Source organism: Catharus ustulatus, chromosome 14, assembly GCF_009819885.2.
Source record: "Catharus ustulatus isolate bCatUst1 chromosome 14, bCatUst1.pri.v2, whole genome shotgun sequence".
In the NCBI taxonomy this organism is placed as follows: domain Eukaryota; kingdom Metazoa; phylum Chordata; class Aves; order Passeriformes; family Turdidae; genus Catharus; species Catharus ustulatus.
The window spans coordinates 1,548,004-1,572,112 of NC_046234.1; the positions used below are offsets into that span (position 1 = coordinate 1,548,004).

The window sequence follows — 24,109 nt, forward strand, 5'->3', positions numbered from 1 at the left end:
TTCAGTGCTGATCAACACCGATTCTTGCACTTGCACATTATCCCACAGATCCTGAAATGAACCCTACTGTGTCTACTGCTCTGATTGAGCATTTCATGTTTAGACATATGAAGAGTTAAACAAAACATGTACATATCAAATTTGTCTATAAGACATTACCTTGAATTTTTCTGCAGTTCTTGGACAAATTCAATTTTTTACCCCATTTGCTCTAAAGATACAACTGATAATCTTTTCACAAGGCAAACAGGAAGATTACATGTTTTGTTCACCCATAAAAATTCAGTGTGCAGAGGATAATGGGATTTGTACAGACAAATGCAAGCAATTGAGGCAGACCCTCAAAATACAAACCATCTGGTTCAAACAGTCCCTAGGATAGAGTCTCTGAAAGAATGCATGCTATACACACAAACACAGTAACAAAGCTTAACAAACTACATTCTGTATTACAGAGAAGAAGACTGTACAGGTACAAATACATGCACCTAATTGCACAGAGCAAACTACCAGTATTCTTGTCCCCTTTCAATTACTGTTATTCTTGAAAGCAACTTAACAAATGTTACACAGAAATCTCTCAGATGCAAACAAGTTTTACCATTTCATATTCCTTTCAGCACAAACACTGAAGAGGACTAATTTCACTAAGCTGGTGTTTGTTTTGTTCCACAAAACTATTCAGAAGCTAGAATTCCTTCTCTCCAGATAAGTACACTTACCATTTCACTCAGATCTCAAACCCTCTTGAGCTCAGCTCTCATGCTCTTTGCTGTCAGACACACACCTAGTAAGTACTGAAAAGCACATTCCCTCCATCTGTGTTTGAAGTTCCACGACTAAGGGACTATACCAGGCACGGCACATTCTCTTATGACAAAGGCATTAAACTTTTCTCCTGCACCACCACTCCCTAACATGGTCATTGCATATAAAGATAGAGCACACCCATGTCTACTGTGCTCCATGCCAAAAACAACACTGACACTGTGTACTGGCATTATCTGAGCTTGCCTAATTACCTAATCCTCAACAGAGCTGAGGGGGAAGCAGAGGAGAAATCAATCCACAGGCACATCTTTTCCTCCTGAAGGGTTAGAAGAGATGATTTTTCAAGATCTGTTCCAGATCTGATCCCATTTAGCTTTTCATCATAGATAAAGAAACAGTCACCTTACCCAAAGAAAACACTTTCTGTACTTACCAACTACAAGCACCTGGGGAAGAACAACAGGTACCAAGGTATCCAAGATCATGCTCATACTGTTGTTTAGAGTGCAAGCACCCAAATGAACTTATTTATCACTTTCTCTTTATTTGCTGGCTTCCAGGATAAGTCTGAAGTAGTCCACGTAATGGTTAGGAAGACCCAAACAAAGGATGCCTGTCAGTAGGGTTGGCTTTATGCACACATCCTCCTTCTAGGATGGAGTTTTCCCAGAGAGTCTGAAGGTTGCACAGAGGTGGCCTGTCGTCCCAACAGGGGACATGCTCTACAGCCCAGCCTACTCCTTGTAGGCTACTCCTGTAGCTGTGCACTCTCCTTGTGCAGAGTGGAGTCATGCCTGACTTCAGTCCCGTGCTATGATCTGTGCTAATCTGAGAACAGACATGGAAAAGCGTATCTGGAAATCCACATATAGTCCTGAAACTCTGCTCAGGGACCTACTTAAGACGCTCATGTCCTTTCATGGCCTTAAACCTCAGCAGTTGATTGTGTGAATTCATCTATATTATACTATTCCCCAAAACCTCCTCACAGAACTTCAAAGCAAGTCTCTTCCCTTCAAAAATAAGAAGCATCTGTTTACCTTGTTTGCAACTGCATTGACATTGGGCCTTGCATCATAGATGGTCAGTTTGGAGATCTGCCCGTTGGCCTCCCTGATGATATCAAGGTATCTTTCATCATCTTTATTCCGCTTGCCACTCATTCCAACCAGAGGTTGACTGCAGCGCATGATTACAGCTTGGGTCTCTGGATGAATCCATGAGAGAACCTGGCCACATGGCAAACACACAGCAGAATATACTGATTTTAGTAGAATATCTTAACTTAAAACTCAAAGCTATATTCTTTAAAATACACAGTATGAAAATAAACACCTTTCTTTTTATTTCTTCAAAATACAATCCATTGACATCAACAGCTTCTAGTCTCATAAAATTCAATAATTATCTTCAAAAGAGTTCTCTTACATATTTAATGCTTACTGAAATCATAGTTACTTATATAATCCAATGTATTTTAATATTTTCCTACAAATCTTAAGTTACACAAATACAGTAATTTCACGAATACAAGCCGCACCAATTTGACCAAAATTTTGGTGGAAACCCGGAAGTGCGGCCAATATTCGGGGGCGGCTAATACATTAACAATATTCTAAAAGCTGCCAACACGGAAGTGAGAGCCCGCGGCAGCCCCAAGCCAAGCTGGAGCCCGGCCGGTCCCGGCAGAGGTGGGAAAGCCTGGCAGAGGCGGGGTCAGCAGTGTGGGGGGCGGGCGGCAGAGCCTGGGCCAGCAGGGTGGGGCAGGGGGGGCAGCAGAGCCCGGGCCAGCAGGGCGGGGGAGCCTGGGAGAACTGGGGCTAGCAGTGCAGGGGAGAATGGCAGAAGCAGGAAGCCCAGCAGGTGGGGCTGCCTGGCAGCGGGGGAAGCCCAGCAGAATTGGGGCCAGCAGCGTGGGGGAGCCCGGCAGTGCGGGGGCCTGCAGTGCCGGCCAGGGCGAGCAAACGCGGCGGCGGTGCAGACGGGAGGGGGCGGCCGGCGAGCCTGGCGGCGGCAGCACCACCAGCAGGGCGAGCAAACGCGGCGCGGGGCGGTGCTGATGGGAGAGGGGGGCCAGCGAGCCCGGCGGCGGCGGCAGCCCTGCCGGCAGGGCGAGCAAACGCGGCAGCGGGGCGGTGCTGACGGGAGAGGGGGGCCAGCGAGCCCAGCGGCGGCGACAGCCCTGCCGGCCGGGCGAGCAAATGCGGCGCGGGGCGACCGGCGTGCCTCGCAGCGGCGGCGGCGGTTGCCCCGCCGGCAGGGCGAGCAAACGCGGCAGCGAGGCGTTGCTGACGCGAGAGGGGGGGCCAGTGAGCCCGGCGGCGGCTGCAGCACCACCCGGCCGGCCCCGTCGGTAACCATGAGCGGGCCGAGCCTGCCTGGCCCCGCCCCGAGCCAGTAAACCCCGCTATGCCGCGATCCTGTTACTAATTGGCCAATTTGTGAAAGCTGCGCACGGATTCTCGCTACGAACGAAAGCGCGGCTAATATTCGGGGTGCGGCTTATTTATTGACAAAGACAGCAACATTGTCGACGCACCGGAAGTGCGGCTTATACTCCGTGCAGCTTGTATTCGTGAAACTACTGTAATCCTGAAAAGTAAACTAGTAACAAACACCACTATCTCTGCTGAAACAAAAAAAAAACCTCAGGAGAATGGACTCATTGTGAAATGGTGACTAAGATGCTCCAATTCCACAAGAACGATTTTTCCCTTTTTTTGGATAAGGAAGGGAAGTTGAACCTTTCTGCACTATCTTGAATGTTTTCTCTTCTCTTTAAAGCACATTTTGTTCCTCAGCTCTCTACAAAGAGGAGACACTGGAGTGAAGCACATACTGTCTGTGTTGTTCTGAGCCAGAGAGGAAATTGCCACAAAAGACACTGAGCTGCCCAGGGAACAGATGCAGTGAGAGAGATTAAAGATAACCAAGAAATCAGAGAAGTAGGCAAAAAAATGCAAATTCATTGTTGAAAATTAAGAAACAGTATTCTCATCCACTCTGTAAGTTGTGGGTTACAGAGCAAAAGAGATCAGAGTTCAAACAAAAACCCCCAAAAATCCAATCCTCAGGTGTTCATTCTTGAGATCAGAAACAAGATCTGCTGGTGGGGGGGGCACAGGAGGAGGAGTGGGGGGAGGTGGTGAGGATGAGTGGCTTTTTCTTGAACAAGAATGAAATTACTATTTTAAATTACTACTTTAATAAAATGACTATTACTAAGGGAATTACTCTCACTGTACAGGCATACCAAAAGGCCTGTCATCAATTTCAAGGTGACAAGAGTGACACCACTAGCTTATTAGAACTATACGCACAGGCTATACATTACACATATTCTATATATATTATATATTACACAGCTATGTGTGTGTGTATATAGTAAATTCATAATTACAGACCTAGTCTGTCAGTAAATATCAGATCTAACAAATATTTGTCACATTAAGCTGTGCATCTGTTTGAAACTGAGATTCAAGGCAGTTTTCTGATACTGTCTAAGAATCCAGTATATCTTCCAAATTTACAAAAGCGAAATACCAATTAAAACTAGTATTGGGATGGAAAATAGTATTTTCTATAGTGCTGTAAAGAGCTGGTACATAAAAATACCCTTACCTCACAGATTTTTCATTACAGAAACGCAAGCAATCAAATGGGTTTCTCTTATTTTACATATTAAAAAGCCCAAGAATTCACTAAAGAGACTATGCATGAAGTTTTACTTTAGGACTGACCAGTGGAACTATGTTGAAATGTCATGTTGTAGAACAACATTTGTGATTACTTTTTATGGGCATTCAGCAATAGTAACTAGTGCATATGGCAGTGTAAGGCTCATTCCTCATCAAGGGAAACTGCAGTGCTGGCCACTGCTACTGAGCAAGTCAAGTTAAAAATCAATGAAGCTGCCATAGGTGATTGTCACAGGGATAACTGCAAATATTGTTTGACCAAGACCAGTTTCAAGCAGTGAAAACCACCAGCCAATCAAAACTATTTTGCCATAACCATTTCCCAGGGGAAAAAAAAAAAAAAAAAAGCAGCATCCTCTGCATCATATTCCGCAAGAAGTTGCTTGGATGAACTTCAAACTAGCTACACCATCAGGCAAGTTCCACCTAATACTCACCGGGATTCTATTCCGGGACCTAAAGGCAGCAACTTTCTTGAGATCATCATCTGTTGCATTGTATGGCACGACCAAGAGGGACGGGTATGTGTCACACAGCCCGTAATGCTCATTAATGAAAGTCACTCGCCACCGTTCATTAGGCAGCCCCTAAAAGGGAACATGAAGTTATTCAATGTATTTTTGGCTGAGCAAGTAATAATTCCGCTCCTGAATTTTACATGATACTATGGCCACAGGGCAACAATTTAACTAAGTATCATCCCAAAGCAATAGAAGCAAGAAAGATTACAAGACCAGACAAACCAGCTCATTGCAGATGGATTCACAGCCTTAAACAGCTGAAGAGATATCTCATATCCTTATGCACACAATTCTAGCCTTATAGTAAGTTTCATTAAAAAGATGAAACTAGGAGATGCATTTCTTTAACTGTGGGATTGAGGAATTACCTTCTCTCCTTCCCTGAAGCTTTGCTTTTCCACCTTCCCTGGTGAAGAGAGACTGTGACGAAGTCTCACTATAACCTTTCTTTCCTGTAGCCTGATACTACTGTCAGGTTAAAAGTAAGATTCAGGGCAACTTTCCTATTGAGAAAGAACAACTCCTAGATGCACTTCGCCCAGTAATGCATTTCCAGGAGACATACTGTCCAGGAGACAGTCCTCCACACACACACAGTGGGGTTTGTATTTTACCTTCTTTGGGCCTCAGGCTTGCAAATCATGAACCAAAAAAACTATGGAGGTTAAAAAAAATTAAGGAAGTTCTCATTCTTTGCTATTTAATTTTTTAATGTTTTACTTTAATTATCTAACAAACACTTTAAAATAAAATATCATCCTCTTTCATTGACATTTTCCCAAGATCACATAAAGAGCAAGGAAGAATACTGATAGACATCCAGAATTTCTGTAAAGTAATGCTGTTTCTAAAATAAGCTGCCTTTTGTTTTTTTCCCCCACTTCATTTTGGGAAGAAGAAAATGCAATCTATGTTTAGGACACTATAGTTACATATTTGGCACATTCTCCCCACCTGTGCTCACTTAGCAGTGGCACATTGTAAGAGGCATCAATAACTTCCTTCAAAGAGCAAAGATCACCTTCCTGTGGCATTCTTGGCTTTTTTAAAGGCTCAAGTGTTTTATTTCTTTCCTTTACTTTTCTTCATGTTGAAATTTCATCCTCTCCCAACAGCTGATAAAAGAAATATACAAACAGTAATTCCTCTATGCAAGTTGGAAGATGTGAAAGCACCAGTAAACAGCAACTGCAAATAACTCACCTGTCTCCTGTATTCAGACATCGGGTTGTACACCATCCAGCCATTTTCAGAAAACTTTTCCTCATTTACAAAGGCAAAAAAAAGCTGTAAGATACAAAATAAGCTTATTATACCAAACTCTGACTGAAATGGCAAATATGAGGTATCATTATCAGTTATACCCTAATGCTCACTAGAAAATAGCACTGACTGTTCCATGCCAGCCCCACTGTCTCCATTTTTATCTGGTATGTGCAAGACTATGAAGCCAAGAGCAACAAGTTAAAAAAATACACATCTGGTAATGAAAAGAATGAAAATATGACAACAGTTACAAGGTAACAAAAATAAATTATACAGGTTAACTGGTTGGATTTTTTCTTTTTTACTGTCTGGAGGTTGCAATGTTTTAGAATGGTTTATTTCTCATATTTCACATTATCACTAAAAAACTGCCTTCTTCTCACCAAATTTCTCCAATAGGCACAGCTTCAATTACAACATACAACATCAGATGCTAAATTCAAAGTGGAAAAAGGTTTTCATTGCTATTCATTGCCACCAGGAAGCAGTTGCCTTTCTGCATGCCTCCCCAACTGATACTTACTATGAGAAATCCCTATTACTGTAAAACTCCATGAAAGTGAAAAAGCTGCCATTGAAAATGAAATTGTTACCTGCTTACATTACTTCTTGCTTTGTTGCTTGCTCTCACAATTCACTTATACAGCACAGCAGTCTTACTGAGCATTCCAGTAATTTCCTCATACCTTTTATCTCCTTCCAGGAAATTCCAAGTGGGCTCTACTACCTAACTAGCCCACTTCTCCTCCCTTAGCTTGTTTCTATAGTTTTGGACGAAAGCAAAAGTAATGTTTATGCTAACAATCTTCCTCATTGAGAAAACTGATTTTTGTGGCCTACAAACTCTTCAGATACCAAAAGGAGAATGAAACAAAATTGCTTCAAATACAAAAACAAAACCAACAAAAAACCACAAAAAAAAACCGAAAAAAGGAAAAAAACCAAACCAACCAAACAAAAAAACCCACCAAAAACAAACAAACAAAAAAAAAAAACCACAGAAGAGAATATGTTGTCCTGAGCTAACTCAGCAACAGCATGCAAAGCAGAAACATTCCAGAGCCCATCATAGCTCACCTGTAAAAAACCAGCTGAAAGTCTCCTGGCTATTCAAAAACATTAAAAGGAGAAACTGAATGATAAACTGATCATGCCACACATGCAGAAAACCCAGTAAGCAAGAAAAAAACCCGCCCCCACGGAGGAGGCTTTGAATCTTACATAAGCTCCAGGCAATTCTGCTCAGCCCAATATGTTACACTGCTTTTAACACTGAACAGCTCATATCTAAACACAAAACTGAATCCCCCACAAAAGGAGAAGTTTTCTCCTCGTGTAGTTCTAGTAAATAAATACTTTAAAAGGGTGTTACTGCTCACTTAAGATGCTTTATCTCACTAGTTTTACAAACCAGAATTCTAAATTAAATCACTATTTTAGAGCAAGTGCACTCATTGGCAAGTTTGCAGAAGTAAACAATGCATTCCCTGGTTTTGTTTTCTGAATGTCTTTACCATTTTTAAAGGGGTAGACTTTCAGTGCAAGTAAACATTACAAATTCTTCTAAGTAAACTACTATTAAGTGGTACAGAGGGAGAGATGAAGAGGTAGATATCTACTCTACCAGAAAAAAACCCCCATTCCATCAAAAGTAGATGCAAATATCAAAAGTTATTTAAAAACCTGAAAAGGACTGTTTAATTGCAAATAAGGAATACAGTAAAATGGGAGTAACACTATCTGAAACAGTAGATGCAACCGATTTGCTGAACTATTAAATAAACAACTACACACAAGAACCATCCCCTCCTCCCAAAGGAATTTGTTATATCCCAAAGAGCAACTATGCTAAGAATTCACCAAGGACCCAAAAGCAAAGGAGAATCTTAAAACAGTAGGAAACAAACACCACAATCCTGACAGGTCACTTAAAAGATATTTTGAAGGCAGGAATAAGTCTTTTACTTAAGCTCCTACTTACTGCAAGTTTCCACATGAGAAACAGTGCACTGTGATAGGTGTTACATAGAACAAGTTTTTATTGACAAAAATCAAAACAGGTGTTGTTCCAAGCTAAAAATAAATGGCAGCTATGCTGTTCATGTCACCCACAAAAAAAAAAAATCCACAAGACATCAGAGGGAAAAGTGCATTTTGTTTTCATCCTTTAAAAACCATTAAAGCGTTAAAGTGTTAAATTTATTAAGCATGAGTGGATGGATTCATTCCTTTCTGAAAGAAAAACGTCCTATTTACAGCACGATTCATTCAAAATGCCTGGCTATAGCAGCTTTACCACATTTGCTACAAAAGCTTACAGTCACAGAGTCCTTAACTATTTAAGTTGACAATTATGCTTCACCAGTTTTGTTGATATTTCAGGTAGCACAAATTCTTCCTATGTTGCTCAACAGAAAGAAATCCATCAGTAGAATAGATCAACCAGCAAAAACCTTAAGTCTAACAAATCACAGAACATTACAATGAATGCAAAGACATATGGAATGAAATTTGGACTCAGATTTTTATATGAACAATTCAGAGTAAACTCCTGCATTATACTACACAAGAATAGTATTTAAAAATTACCAATCTCTAAAATCCTGAAGATTCAAAATCATTTTTCTTCTGCAAGCATTGACTAAGTTATTGCAAAAGGTTTATACACACACATTTGGATGTGCACCATTGTGTACAGACTGCACAGTAATGTGGTGACTACTGAAATCCTTACTCGCTGTACCAAAATATTAAAGATCTGAATTCTGTTCCCACCACTTCCAATAGCTTTTCAGGTAAGACTGAAATACTCTGTGAAGACGGCGTGAGATTTAGTCCAGCCTAACTGCTGGAGTCTAAAATACAGTAACATCTCCACTCTACCTCAGGCCCACCTCTCCCAACAAAATACACAATTATTGCCGTGTTATGTTATCATTAGAACAGAGTAGAAGACACACAAATGCAATACAATTATACTCAATTCATATAGGTCTGTTGAATTTTTAACTACAGTTTACCTTACTTGACTGCAACAAGCAACCCACATCTATAACCATTTTATTTTAAGAATCACATACTTAACGTAAGATTGATGCTTGGATACAGTCGCATTTTATGACCTGAGTCAGTACAAGCCTTATTTTAACACATTTGGACATTACTACTTTTTGTTTGAAACAAACATATAGTGCAGCAGGCAAATGGAACAGAAATAAACAGGAAGGAGAAATGCCATTCACAATATAACATGCATGGGTTCTCTTTATCACTTAATGTAAGTGCCGTCTTAATAAAATTACATGGTTTAGCTTTTTGTGGATTCAGTTTCCTTCACATTAAAGCCCCCCATACACACATGCATGTGAGGATGAAAGTAGCAAGGTCACACCACTGCCTACAGGCACTGAGTGCAGATCAGCTGGGTGTGTATTTATAGTCTTCAGATGCAGAAGGCAGAGGAAGGTCGGAGAAGAACATGAGCTCCTCTCAGAACTGCATGGCGCCGCAAGGCAGAAAAGTCCTGCCAGCCTCTCTCAGTGCACCACTGTTCACACAGGAAAGCCATTCAAATACCACAATAATAGGAGGTTGGCCAGTTCTGTGCCTTCTTCACACACCTTCCCTTCAAATCTATGGTACATCATTGCTAGATCCTCCTTCTCCCCAAACAATACTTTAGGAACTCAGAGTCTCCGCCCTGACCTCCACTCATTTCTTCTTTCCTCCACACACAAAATTCCATTCCTTTCTCTCATTTTTAATCCTGCCTCTCCAACAAAAAGCTCTTCTTTGCATCTCCTGCTGCACGCAGTCTGTCTTCCAAGGAATTAAATCAACTGCAGCTTCATCAGATGTGCCCAGATTTGAGTGGGAATTAAAAAAATATATAAAACCTACATAAGAGATATTCAAATTCAGAAGAATATTGAAGTAAAATAGAAGTGTTTCATCGATTTTTTGTGATCATGCATAGGTTTTTCAAAACCAAGAGCATATAATCAAAAAGCAGAACTATGGTTTGCACAGATGCACCTGAGACAATAGCAAATTAGTTTGGTTGGATGCTAAGGACAAGTTTCAGGCAGACTACCTGCTCAACACATCAGTGTTTCAGGCAGCAGGCCTGAGTTGGCATCCTGCCTCTCAGCTCTGAGACTGGCTACCTGAAAGCTACTTAAATAAAACACAGAGTTACCTCAAGTTATACTGATTATTTATCTCACATCTTGAGTGCAAGATAGGATAATCTGCAGTCACTTCCAATGCACTGATCATATCTAAGTTTGATGGAGATTAATACAACAATATGTCTGATGAAAGCCCATCTATTCCGATCAGTCTATCTACTTAAACACTAATTAAAACTCAGTTTCAAATTATTTTCAGCTACCACAGGAAACAGAAAGAAAAAAATCAAAGAAAACATTAAACAAGTAAGAAATCAAAAAGTGTAATAAAACACCACTCAGAACACTTTTTGGGTGCAAAGTCTGTGAATTTTCATTACCTATAGCTGGAAAACCAAGCAAGACTCACCATCCATCGGCTAAGATTTTTCTAAAACCAAATTAGAGACCCTGCACAAAATGGAAGCAGAGATTTCATTGCAGATCCAAAGTCTAAAAGTAGATGACTACTGTTTCACTTGAACCAGAAGGTTACTACAGTTAAAAAAAAAAAAAATCTTTCAAATCTTTTGACATTTTTGGAAACTACTTTTTGCTTCACTGAGCAAATAATTGTTTACTTCCTTGCAGGTGTTAACCCACAATTTCAATACAGTCTCTATTTTTAAGCCTCCTACAGACAGAGTGCTTGTCTTTAACATTCAATTTCTCCTTCCCATTTAGTACACAAAAATAATATGCAATACACTGGTTGTTAAAAACACAACACAGTTATGTGAGGTAAAGGAGAAAGCATCTACAATCTGACTATTTCAGTTCAACAAGCAGTCTGTTTAGCAGTATAAATGCAATGTAAATACATAAATATCAGTATAAATACAACAGCTACATACTCTTTATGGAATCATAGCACATAAATACATGTTATTCTTGCACATGAATATATAATGTAGACACCATTTATTAGATATCTGACCAATTTTTATGCATTGCAAAAGAAGAAAGCAGCAAAACTAGAACAAGAAGGTGCCACACACCTGTGAAGAAAATCAATTGCATTTTCTATTTCTAACTCACTGATATATGCTTTTTACGTATTATAAATGACTAAGTTTTTACTCACTGTAAAGGCTGACAGTTTCTCAGTGTATTTAAAAATAAATATATCAGTATCCTTGCCATTATTAATGGTATTCAATATGCTATTACTACAACCTAGCCAGTTACATGTTACCTGTTTATCTAAAAACAAAGGTCAGACATAGTAGTGCTGATATAACTGCCCTCTGCTCTCTTGTGAACATGGTCACCTCACATCACTGCTGCCCTGGTTCTGATGTGCCATGGGGAATGAAGCCTCAAGTCAAGGGGTTTTTTGCAAATTCCGGTGCTCTGTCAGACAGGCCCCTTCACCAGCCTTGCTCCATCTAAAGTGGTCCTTGCAGATCCAACAGCAACACCAGCATGAGCCGACCCTCAGACATTTTAAATGGCCAGGGATAAGCAGTGACATCAGGAGCAGTTTGAGTCAGCCAGCACAGCCACCAGAGCATGAAAATGGGCATTTCCACAGACCTACTGAGGTCAGGAATAAACACCAATTGCTCAGACACCATGGTGCTGAACAATCTTACAAAAATGATTATGTGTAGTTCCATGGTAAGATCAAGAACTGAAGTAGCTGCTATGTAGAAATTAAACCACAGAGACCAAATATATCTTAGCTTTTGTGGTGTACTAAAACACCTCATTTGGGGGGGGGGTTGGCTATTTTGGTTTTATTTTTTTAAATATTAAAAAACCCCAACTACTTCCAGCAACAATTTTCTTTCAATTAGCACAAGTTTGTAAATGCAAGAGAGGATTAGCAAGAGCAGCTGCTTGCTCCTCATCAACTATGTTGTCAGTCAGATGAGCTATAAGATTTTATTTTATGTTACTGATTCAAGGTTATGTAAACCCAACCTATGCTCAAACTGGAGACAAACAAGAATTACCTTCTGGAGGTAAGCACCAAGGACAACACTGAGGCACAGAGGAACAACTGTGAACAGGCCTGTGATTTATTAAAGGCTCTCAAATGCTGCTGTTGGGATCGTGATGGAGACAAATCTTGTAAACAATAAATACACTCCATTCAGTAATAATTTTTTGGGTTTTATTTACCATCCATTTGTATGAGAATGGTACAGCATGAAGAAAACAGAAGCAAGGCATCTCTACCAGTTCCTGTTTAGGATCAGCTCTGAGGATATAGTACCACTACAGCTGAAAATAAATCATATAAAAATCTGATAGGAAATACAGAGATACAGATAAAAATCAGGACAGTAAAGCTTTAGAACTTAATAGTCCTGATGAAATATTTCCACTGCAAAGCTGTACAAGCATCAGCGCTGCTGAACCAGCTAAACATCAAGGATTCAGTTACACAAGATGGTCTGTGCAAAACTAACATTTTACCACTGCTAAAAACAGGACATCTCCCTCTTTTCACTCCTGCCTTGTACCTGTTCCACTCTTGCACTGGTTCTGATGCTCATTGATTTCAAACCAGGTCTCCCCAAATTATTCAAAGCAGACTAGCACAAGACTAACCAGAATATTTTGTGCTGGATAAATGGCTTATGCTGGTTTAGTGATTATACAAATATCAGTATGGCATTAGAAGAATAATCAATCCCATGACTGAAAAGTAGAGAGGAAACCAGAGAAGAACAAGAGCTCAGCATTTGAGTATCAGAGGCCTTCCATCTCCACCCAGCTGTCAAGGGGAGCTACAGCACATTCTTTGTAGAACATCTCCCTGATGAGCTGGCTACACGGCCAGAGTGTTACAGAGCACTCCAAGCGGAAGGCAGGCATGCACAGTCCCAACACACTGCCACATTCACACGGTGAAACCTTGTTCTAAATCAGCCACTGAAAGGAGCAGTGCCATAATTGCTCCTAATTCACATCCACCCAGAGATGCTTTGACCCCACTCTCACTTTGGACTAACAAGACAGGAAATAACTCAGAGTAAAGCTTTTACTTTTATCTCCTTGTTAACTTTAGTTCCTTTCAGTTCTGCATCTGGTTCATCATGCAGCCTCAAACTCACACAGCAAAAAGAAAAGCACGAATGGAAAACCAGGCACTCACCTTTGGCAGGATCAGTTTAAACTGCTTGCCAAAATGCCATGAAAACACACCCCAAAAAAAAAAAAAAAAAATCACACACTTGCTTAGCTCACATTAAAGTTAAGGGCTCATCCACACTGTGACATTAGAAAATAAGGGCAGTTGCAACCTTCAGATGTAACACAAACTCACTTTATTTCCCTCCAAAGTAATCTTAATTTCTAATGGGTATATCCTGCTTTAGATGTAGTTATGAGACACATTAGAGCCACTTTCCCTCCACATTGTCCCCAACTTCTTTGCCTTACTGAATCCAACAGCCAAATTACTACTGCCTCAACCAAGACTTTTGTTATTAAGCTTAACTTCTGTTGGCAAGTGGCCTTCACATAGGCCATATAATGATGAGCTTTACTAGGTTCAACAGGTCCAGCAATTAAAGCAGGAAGTGGACAACTCCACACATTACTCACTGCCATCACTAGACAGGATCTCTGGGTCTTTTTGGATGACAAACCCAATACAAGTCCACATCTCATCACCAAGGTATTCACCCCCCACAGCTGGATTATTCCACAAGGCACTCTCCTAGGTCATTTACAACTTTTTTTGCCCATATTCGCTACACACAATCCTCAAAATAAAACTCAACTCTTCAGCATGATAATGTGGATGAGATTGCATGGGCATGATGCAATCTAAAATACAGGAAATATTCCACAATACACTTGACTGTGCCCTGGGCAACCCAATCTACAATCCTCTTGCAACAGACCCCTATCATGTCTAGAAGACAGTTTTGACCTGAACCTCTCCATAACTTGGTATTTCCCAAATGTAAAAATCTCTCTCATTTCTGAAGGTCTGTTCGTTAACAATACGAAATATTCTAAGCACAAGCACTTCTTTTCCCTTATGCTTTCACTCCATGGTTTCTATACAGAATTGTGGGAATCCAGGACATTCCTCTGGGTGCCCTGGGTGGTTTGAGACCCTGGCAGGGGGCTCAGGAGCCTTGGCACAGTGCCTTAAACCCCTGTGCCTTGGATTTCTCTCCCTGGGAACAACTACCACCTTTATATGAAGAATTACAAATCACAAGTAGAGTGCAAGTTAGATCATTATAAAGTGAAAAAGTAGGTTTTTGAGATTGTTTGTAGTAAGGGTCTGGGGTCAAGATGGAGGAATTTGGGCGTGTTCTGTCCTTCTTTCTCCTTCTTCCTAGCACCCATCTTTTAGGTGATGTTGGCATTTTTAGACTGGTTTAGAGTAGAACTAGACTGTACAATATAAGTGATAAGTATTGGAACATAATTGTAAATAATGTTTACGTAGTTTTTAGTGTAAAAAGATAACGCCCACCCAGGGGCAGGTGGAGTGTGCCTGAGACTGACTTGCTGGAAGGACCATGGCTAGTCAGGGAAAAAACTTTTAGATTAGATAAAATAAACACCTCTGGAAACAACAGAAGACGTCTCCTGACTCTTTCTCCAGTGCTCGGGCTGGAACACAGAGACTCTAAAACATACACAAGTGGTCGGCTGAGGTTCAACAGAGACACCACCAACCATACAGAATTAAAGCTTCTGCAGAAAAGTTTTAAAGAATTAAATGTTTAGAGTCCAGCTCATTGACTGACACATACATTCCTGGAAAGAAGTAAGATTCTTGCTACAGTCTTGTATACTCAACAACTCTTTGTTCAAAGTCCTTAAAATTCATAGAAAAACCCTTGTGAACAGTGCTCTTATACAATTATCCTAAATTAAAGCACACCAATAAAGTGCAACTTGAATATTACAATGGACAAAAAAAAAATCATTTACTAAAAAGATGCCAAATGACTCACACTAAGGACAGTACACAGATTTCAAAAAAAGGGAAGATAATGATTAGCTTGCATCATTGTTGCTCAATTCGTTCCATAAGATGCTTTTTTTAGCTGAAATAAATCCACAATTTCACAAATACATTCCTGTTATATTTTTCATTAGTTTCATCAATAAAACAAGTGTTGTCTTACCATATCTTCGTCTCCTGAAGTAAAACCCTTGCTGATTCATGCTTGAAACTGCTTGATTAATTAATGCTTTCAATAAATCAAGTAAGGCATGTCTTCCCTATATTCCCATATTAGGGCGGGTAACTTGCAGTTTCTAAGCAATGCAATCTGTATGGAGCAGAGGTGCTCAGCAGTGCATCTCGAGTACATTCATAATTTTACAAAATGTATAGATTTAAGTGTTGTAAATATACAAAATAAAAGCTGCTGTTTAGTTTATGCTGACACCAGATTCTGTGGTTATAATTTTTAAGCAGCCATGACATAGCCATTAGCAGGTCAAATAGGTAAAGTTAATTGGCAAGAACTGTGCATTAATACAACTCAGCAATAGAAACAATGTAACTTACCGAGTTATGTGACTGTGGGAAAGCATATTTGGTGAGGACTTCAAATATATCTCTTCTACTGTGCCCTTCTTGTTTTAATGCAAACCGTAAATTCCTCATATCCTAAAACAAAGCCATTATCTGTTAGGTGAACCAAAGTTGTAAGATGCTTCTCTCTGTAGAAGTGCTATATTATACACTAAACATGACATAGAATCTGCTTGTAACACACCTCAAATATTTGTGAATAGAAGAGTGTAAAATTGAAGAGTGTAAAATTGTACAAACAAAGCAGTACCATACTCTGTGTGCTGCAAACAGCACTTTGGCATGAAGCCATCAGAAATGGCTCTCTCTGATTCACTAAAAAGTCTCACAAGCTATTCAAAGTTTGTAGAATGGGAACTGCTCTGTGTTCAAAAGAAAGATTTGCCAATAGTTTGTATAGAATACATTGTTCCTATGTTCTCATCACTGGTGTCAAAAAAAGCAATGTGCACATTAACTGCTAAGAATCAAATGTGCACACACTCAATGAATCTAGTAAAGGACCCTGAATTGTTATCCACTGGAAACTCCCCTACTACCATAGTTTTCCATGGTGACAATTTTTGGTAAGACTATAGATATTTTTTACATAAATTTTTCACTGGTTTTATAGTCTACAAAGACCCTGTTTGAGGTGTTCTTCAAAGATATCAGAATTATTAAAAATATTCCCTTTAGAACAAGTAAAATAACAAAGCAGTGCAGGAATAATGCCCTAAAATACAACTGATGTGCAAATAGTGGTTTTGAAAGCAAGACCATCCCCCACTTTGTGTGCTGGGAGGACAGTTAAACAGCCCTTTATACAAAAGGTATTTCCCTGTCCAGTTTCAAAAAGCTCCATAAGCATCCCTTCCTATCTGCTACCGCATCCGAGGCTTCTCTGCTCCCTGGCAATTCTGTAGCAAGGCAAGCCTGGGATGGATAGCATGAACAGGATAAAAGATACAAAGAGGCTCTTTCTCCCAGGGTTTTCCTTGGTTTATTTCTTCATGGCTTCCGGAGGGCAAAGAGGAAGTTTCCCAAAGTCCGGGGTCTTTTCTAGGGTCAGGAAAGAGGGGGAGGGGTACTTGGCTTCCTGCCAATAGGATAACAGAGCGGTTAGGATCAGTCCATAGATTTACAGGGGTCACAGGAATTAAGGGACATATCACTCTTAATACATCTTGGGTACAGGGTTACAACACCTATAAACAGGTAATCAGTGAGAAAAAAAGCCCTCTAGATTTCATTTTCTACTGAATTATTGGAAAGTCTTACTTTACAGGTTATATCTAATCCATAAGAGTTCTCTCCTCTGCTTGAAGCTCCTCCCATTTTTTCAATCCTTGAAATTACACCCAATGGAACATTCAATATCACAACTGGATCCTGCAAGAAAAGTTTGAGTAAGGAAAAGATTAATGTTAAAAGAAAACTCAAGCAAAATGTTCTTACACATTCCAGAACAGAAAGCAGACATGACATACATACAGGAAACAAAAGCATGTTTCTGCCTTTGAGTCTCCTTTCCCAGCATGCTATAAAGTCTGCACAGTCACCCTACAGCCTTTAACATCATCCAGTTTAACATGCTACAAAAATATCTCATGCCTTGTTCAGCATGCAAGAAAACGGTCCCAACACCCTAAGAGATGCCTTCTGCTACACACTGACTGCCCCTGCTTGCTAATACTGCTTTATTGATACACAGCAGAAAGCAGAACTAAATGAAAAAAAGACATTACTAGTACAATTAGCTACAGTCAGGAAGAGTTCAGTTCAATAGCCCCAAATCCTTATTTAAAAAAAAAAAATATGAACGATCACAAGTATATTTTACTCTCCTCCATGTCACTGCTTATCAAACACATTACCACCTCCCCTACCCACATAAGGTTCTACTGATAAAAGTATTTTTCTTTTCTAACAGCAAGGACAATCAAAGTCTAGATTTACTGAAAGCCATTTTTAAGAACTATTGCACATCATTAGTTGCTGCCCTTGATGTATCACAGATTGAATGTAAGGGGAACAGCTATCAAAAAAAGCCCTTTCAGACAAAAGATAAAGGTATCAGTTTAGTGTAAGTGATTAAACTAATTTTACCAGCCAAATATCACACTTTTACAACACATTTAAAGAACTTATATTTTTATACAAATTTCTCAGTGGCACAAAGGCAATTACAATTTAGGCATTACAGAATTAAGATATGGTTATTACAAACATTACAGACCATTTCAAGCAAAAAGCCTCCCACGCAATTTCACAAGCATATGTGTGCCAAAACTAGAACAGACGAACTGGCCAAAAAAGAAATCAAAGGCAGTGGGGGTGAACGAAAGAGTTTAAAGCCAACACATCCCATGAAGCAATTGTGGCATATTACTCACATTTTCCACACTTCTTAGGTACAGCCTGTAGTTCGTGATGTACACTCTTCCTTTAACGGGGCCATTAAATGGACACATATAAATAACATCCTTGTCTGTAAGAAATGTAGTATTTCTTAAAAGATTGTGAAAAGACAAAATGAGAGCTAAGGACAGTACCGCTTAAGTAAAAAGAAAATGAGAGCTGTACTCAGAGGTGAATGAATTTTGAAATTAATATATCTGAGCTTTATCTACTTGAATTATTAAGAAAATGACTCATATACTAAACCTGCCCAAATGAAGTGTACAGCCTTCCCTAGTTATATTTTGTGTTTTCTTTCTCAGCACTGCACAGGAAAGGGCAGGACACCGAACAGGGAGCACTGTTATTACTGTACCGTAGTCTATTCACCATCCCAGAATAAATACATTCTTTATACTACTACACCATTCTGTGAACAATTCTCTACTGAAGTAGTAGTTCAAGTCGTGGAGTGTTTAGGGAACTCACCATGCTGCAGAGAAATACTACATTTCAATTTGAGGCAATCAAACAAAGTAGGACCATCAGTAGTGCTTCAGCAAGGACAGCAACAGAACAAATACTAACACATACCACTCAAAAAGATTTCAGTGAAGCAATGCAAGCAGAATTACAAAATTGTTAAGGCTAGAACAGATATCTCAAGATCATTGAGTCCAACCACGATGTTAAAGACTTCCATTTATTTCTTCCTATCCACTCATTTCATTATCCCAATCTACTTATCTGCCTTCCACAAAAAGTGCCCTATTTGAATGCAATGCCCCAAAGCACAGACAATTTCCATAAGGACAACATCATACATTCATCTTAGTCCCACACCCTTTCCCTCACACCTTCTTCACTGAAAACAAAACTACTTCCTCTGAATCACCACTTTGCTTTCAACTGAGCCAATCTTGTTTACAAATCCACCCAACAAATCTGGGCATAGGGGAGAAGATGAACAAGACAGACTGCAACAAAGACGTCCATTACAGGAAGAGCCCCTAGCAAGAAAAGAAAACTACACAGTATATTAGTCTCCCTCATGCTACAGCATTTCTGTATGTAAAGCCAACAAAAGCATAGAAGCCCTGTTCATGCTGTCATGTGTCAAGGAAGAATAAGATGGTACTATGGGAATTCACATTCAGGCCTAGATTCCACACCACTCCACAAGGTATCAATGCACAGTGGGTGGAACATAGAATTCTCTTTACTTCATTTCAGCATGACTTACCTTTGCCCCCAGCCCAAACCAGTCCAAATTACAAATCAATTCAGTAAGAGAAGTGTTTGCCAGACTGCTGAACATCACTGCATCAGGCAGCTATTGAGCGTCATACCTGTAACCCTAGTCTCTCCTGGCAGACGAGGTATTTCTTCATTTTGTTCCCAGTTAGTTCCATCTTTCATAGTCTAAAGAAGAGAAGCACAACAGCACATCACAGTTTATTTACAATTTCAAGTTCCAGATTAAAAATAAAAGCAACCAAACTTAAAGGTAATTCCTGCATGGGAAAGAATAGGTCTGCCAAAGTAGGAATTCACAGATTGAACCAAAACCACACACCACTATCTTAAAATGCAACTATGAAACATTTAAACACAAGCAGGTTTTAAGCTTTCCCTTAAAAGAACAGTCAGTTATTTGTATTAAATTGGAATTAAAACTCTATACTTTAAGTTCTCTGGAAGCTGTGTGCATTTAATTTTCCAAGTACATTGGGCTTGGAAGAACAAATCAACTGAAATCACTTAAGCAATGTACTCACAACTATCACACACAATCTACTCATTTCTGACCTTCCCAAATTCAGTAGTTTCTGTGGGTTTTTTGCACCCTGGTTACATTTTCTTCAGCTGCACAACATTAGAAAGCAAAGGGGCATGACATTTAGATTGTTTTAATGTATTTTTCTATCTAGATAAACATCTTAAAACTGAGCCAGACAAGCGTAACAAGGTATAACTTAGCAATTGCAATACAGAATCTAAGGCAACAAAGTGGCAAAAATTTTCAAGAATGCCACAGAATATTTCAAGGTAGAAAGTAAGGATAAAGTAAGGACATTAGAACTGATTTTAAGGGGCCTCTCATCAGCTATGATAGAGAATACTTTGCCCATACACTCCAAAAGATATTTAAATCATCTCAATTAACTGCATTAGAATTTTAGCAATAAAAATAAATATATACATTCAAGACAGCATTTAAATACTTATTTTTCTAACCAAATACGCAAGACAATGCTCTCTGGGAACTCTGACGTAAAAAAACAAAAGCGTGAAAAAAGTTACACTTACCCGTTTACTTGAGGAGTTCTCCAAGGAGTTTGAATTATATTTAGGTGTTGATGATGAGGCCATGCCAGGTTTCTGACAAGTAAACACAAATTGGAGACTTAAACTTCCTCCTGAGCTACAAGACTATTCCCAGGAGAGATTTTAGACTTTTGAGGTCCACAGGTAGATATCAAGAACTTAAAAGAATGTTTTGCAAGCTACTAGTAATTTAAAAAATTACACAATCCCTCATAATTGAAGGTTACTATTCAAAAACATCCAAATCCAACAAGAAATTCATTACTAGTTTTGCAATTTGGTCTTATTAAAAGGAATATTGTGACTCAAGCTCTATAATGGAATTCAGATGTTGGAATATGAGTATTAGTTCAGTAAACAGACATTAGAGTGCTTATTTTAAGTCATTGTATACACGTATTATGAAATGCTTCCTACTTGGGAGTATTACTGCACAGGTCTTGAAGTCAAACTTGTCAATACACTCATGTGGTCCAAGTGTAAAAAACATTAAAAAAAACAGGACTTCCACTTCTCTGTTTAAAGACAATGCCCTATTTCCTAACTGAAGCTTCAGTTAGTACACCAAAAGAATGAGTGTCCAGCCTTCTGGTGTGAACAACCTTCATGTATTTAAAGGAAAAGGATTTTATTTTTTAAAATGTCATTAATTAAAGAGAGAATCTTGTGTGACAGAAGATTCACCATCTTATTTCCCCAACATTGCATGAGGGATTTCCAGAACTAATACTGGGAAAACACTTCCCTTTCACTATTCACACACCCTTCATCAACCAATCCGATATCTCACAACAGTCTTGAAGAGATTGTTTGTTTGTGAGGTGGAGGAGAGAAAGACAAATATAGACAAGACAATATTTGTTTCTATTGCAGAAATTTGCAGTCTTTAAAAAGCACTGTCTCTCCCCTCTCAACACTGGAAAGTTTGGCCAGATCTCTGCACCATGAAAAGCAGCCCATGCTCCTGCATAACAGTGGGCTGACAGTGACACTGCAACAGTCCTGTGACAGTGACACATTAGACTGCAAAAGGAAAAATGCTTTGATATCTCTTTAACAGTACAAGAATGTGTCTGTTCAGGAATAAAGTGGAAAACCACACCCTGAAGCTCTACAGGCTTGTTACCCAAGTCCTTCATTCTCATTAAGAACACAGGAAACTTGTCATTGTATTTAAAACTGCAATATTCAGGGATATAGCTTATTAGTAAAAAAAAAAAAAATCACATCCCTCCACAAGTAAAAAATTTAAAAGTTAAAAAGGAACATATATTCAGTTGGAAAATTGAAGAAAAAAAAAAGCTTTTGAACACCACAGAGTCTGTGTGACCCTGCACACAGAGGTCACTACCTCTCTTCTGGGTGTCCAGCTATCTTAACTTTCTCCAAACACCGAAACAGGGGCCCTGAACTACTTTTAGTGCAGTGCCAAGAATTCCAATGAAAAGCTATTAGCAATCAAAATTAAATCATTACCCTTTCAAACTACCCTCCATAGAAACACTGTTGCAACACTGAAGTCTAATATTTTGACCACAGAGTATTAAGAGATACTATTTTCACAGTTTTTCCTTCCTTGTAATATTTTACATACTACAAACTTATGGTAGATGCAACTTTTGCTATACTGCTACACCAACGTGTCAACATGCAATACTTGTTCAGATAAGATTCTTCAATTTACAGAAAGTTTAAGATCTTATAAAAGAAAAGGCATATTTACTCATAAGGCTGTTTTAAAAAATTTTCCATACGAAGTGTCATTTTTTTCATATTTTAAGTGAGAAATGCCAGGTGAGACAAAGGCACAGTAGCTCCAGATTTTCTATGTCAGCAGAGCCTAAGTAACTGGAGCTCACGTAAATTTAAGGCTGCGTCAACAAGAGAGCACAAACAAGCCCTAGAAAAGTGACTTTTAAAGGATGTGACAACTCTGAATACATCTGAGCTGTAAAATTGAAAGTATGACTGCAGCAAGTTCCAGCACACCTGAGCTGGTTGTTATCTTGCAATAACAGCTACTCCAGTGGCGAAGCCACATGAAGAGCTCAGCAGAGGCCACAGGAGCCCACCCAGGACCCTGCACACACACCTCAGAGCCAGCCCACTGCCAAAGCTCAGAAAAACAAAAGCTTGTTTGGAGACTCCTTATGTCTTCAATCACAGTGTACTCCTGCTGGTCACACAGGGAAAAGCACCAAGTGCTTAAAAGCCTTCTGTTTGCTTCTTTGCTTTCTGTATTATATCCTTCCCTTACTGCACATTCACTAAGTTTGGGCTGAACTGTAGCATTACACGAGGCGAGTTAAGATTCTGAAATAATCCAGAGCACTGACTATAATACACACTGAGACATGGAAAAGTTCAAAGAAATAGGCAGAGATCCCAGTAGGTTCTCAGAAAAAATTCTCTTTTAAGGAACCTGACAATACAGCAGGACAGACCTTCCCCCCACTCTACCGCTCCACCAGGCAACTTCAAGCAAACAACAAGTGTCTGTTCTTGCAGCAGATTTTTATGTTTCTTTGTATGGAAGTTTACTTTGTGTAAGATTCCCCCACTCTCCCCGAGACCCATTTCTTTAAACACACTGTACACTGAGAATATATTAATTATCTGACTTCAGTTTCCATAGAAAATTTCACTCTAGAATTACAACCAACTACTCTGTTTCATTTCCAACACTTCAGTGATGCAAATTAGACTTATTCAGAGTTAATCAAGTTGAATAAATATGTAATGAAGATAAGGTGTTATCTGTCAGTGTTTTATAAATCCATCAAACATTTTCACTAAATTAATGTGAGTTAATTTCATGAGTATGCAAATGGAAGAATACTTCTAATGCTAAAAAAATTTGCTTTGAAATACAGCCACACCTAAAAATCCCAAATACTTATTGGGATATTTAAGCATATAATATGCTTACATTTATCCTTTTATTATATTAAGTATATTTATAACCTGCATTTCCATAAGTAAACTAAGTCCTAGTAATTAATTATAGAGCATGCTGTAGACAGCACTTAGAACAGTGTCCACTTTTGGACCCCAGTCCACTTTTGGACAAGACAGGCATTGATAAATTGCAACGAGTTCAGCTGAGGTTCCCCAAGATGAGCAGAACAAGGAGCACCAGCCCTCCTACAGTGAGAGGCTGAAGGACCTGGGAATTGTTCAGCCTGAAGAAGAGACAGCTTCAGTGGGACCTCACAGCCACTCACTGCTATCTTTGAGGTAGTTGCTGAGAAGGCAGAGCCAGGATCTTCAAAGTGGTGAGTGACAAAACACAACAGAAATCAAAACAGATTCCAGCTGATCTCAGGGAAAAAAGAATAAAGCCCTTCTTTTGCACTGTAAAGCAGTCAGACTGAAAACAGGAAGTTGCAGTCTTCATGCTCAGAGATTTCTAAGACCCAGCTGGACAGAACTTTGGGCAACTGGGTCTGACGC

The 24,109-nt window shown here is 39.4% G+C and overlaps 1 protein-coding gene across 3 annotated transcripts in view; it reads right to left on the reverse strand.

Annotated features, from left to right (window-relative positions):
* The window catches only part of MTM1 (myotubularin 1), a 45,285-nt gene that overhangs the window by 14,616 nt on the left and 6,560 nt on the right, over positions 1-24,109 (reverse strand). For all 3 annotated transcript variants that reach the window (XM_033072329.2, XM_033072330.2, XM_033072328.2), the window contains 8 exons: positions 20,639-20,710; positions 19,678-19,750; positions 18,325-18,419; positions 17,210-17,320; positions 15,923-16,024; positions 6,194-6,277; positions 4,907-5,056; positions 1,812-2,000 (listed from right to left, as the gene is read on the reverse strand). In XM_033072329.2, coding sequence (XP_032928220.1) covers positions 1,812-2,000; positions 4,907-5,056; positions 6,194-6,277; positions 15,923-16,024; positions 17,210-17,320; positions 18,325-18,419; positions 19,678-19,750; positions 20,639-20,701 — 867 coding nt within the window. In that variant the 5' untranslated portion in view covers positions 20,702-20,710. The remainder of the gene's footprint in view (positions 1-1,811; positions 2,001-4,906; positions 5,057-6,193; positions 6,278-15,922; positions 16,025-17,209; positions 17,321-18,324; positions 18,420-19,677; positions 19,751-20,638; positions 20,711-24,109) is intronic.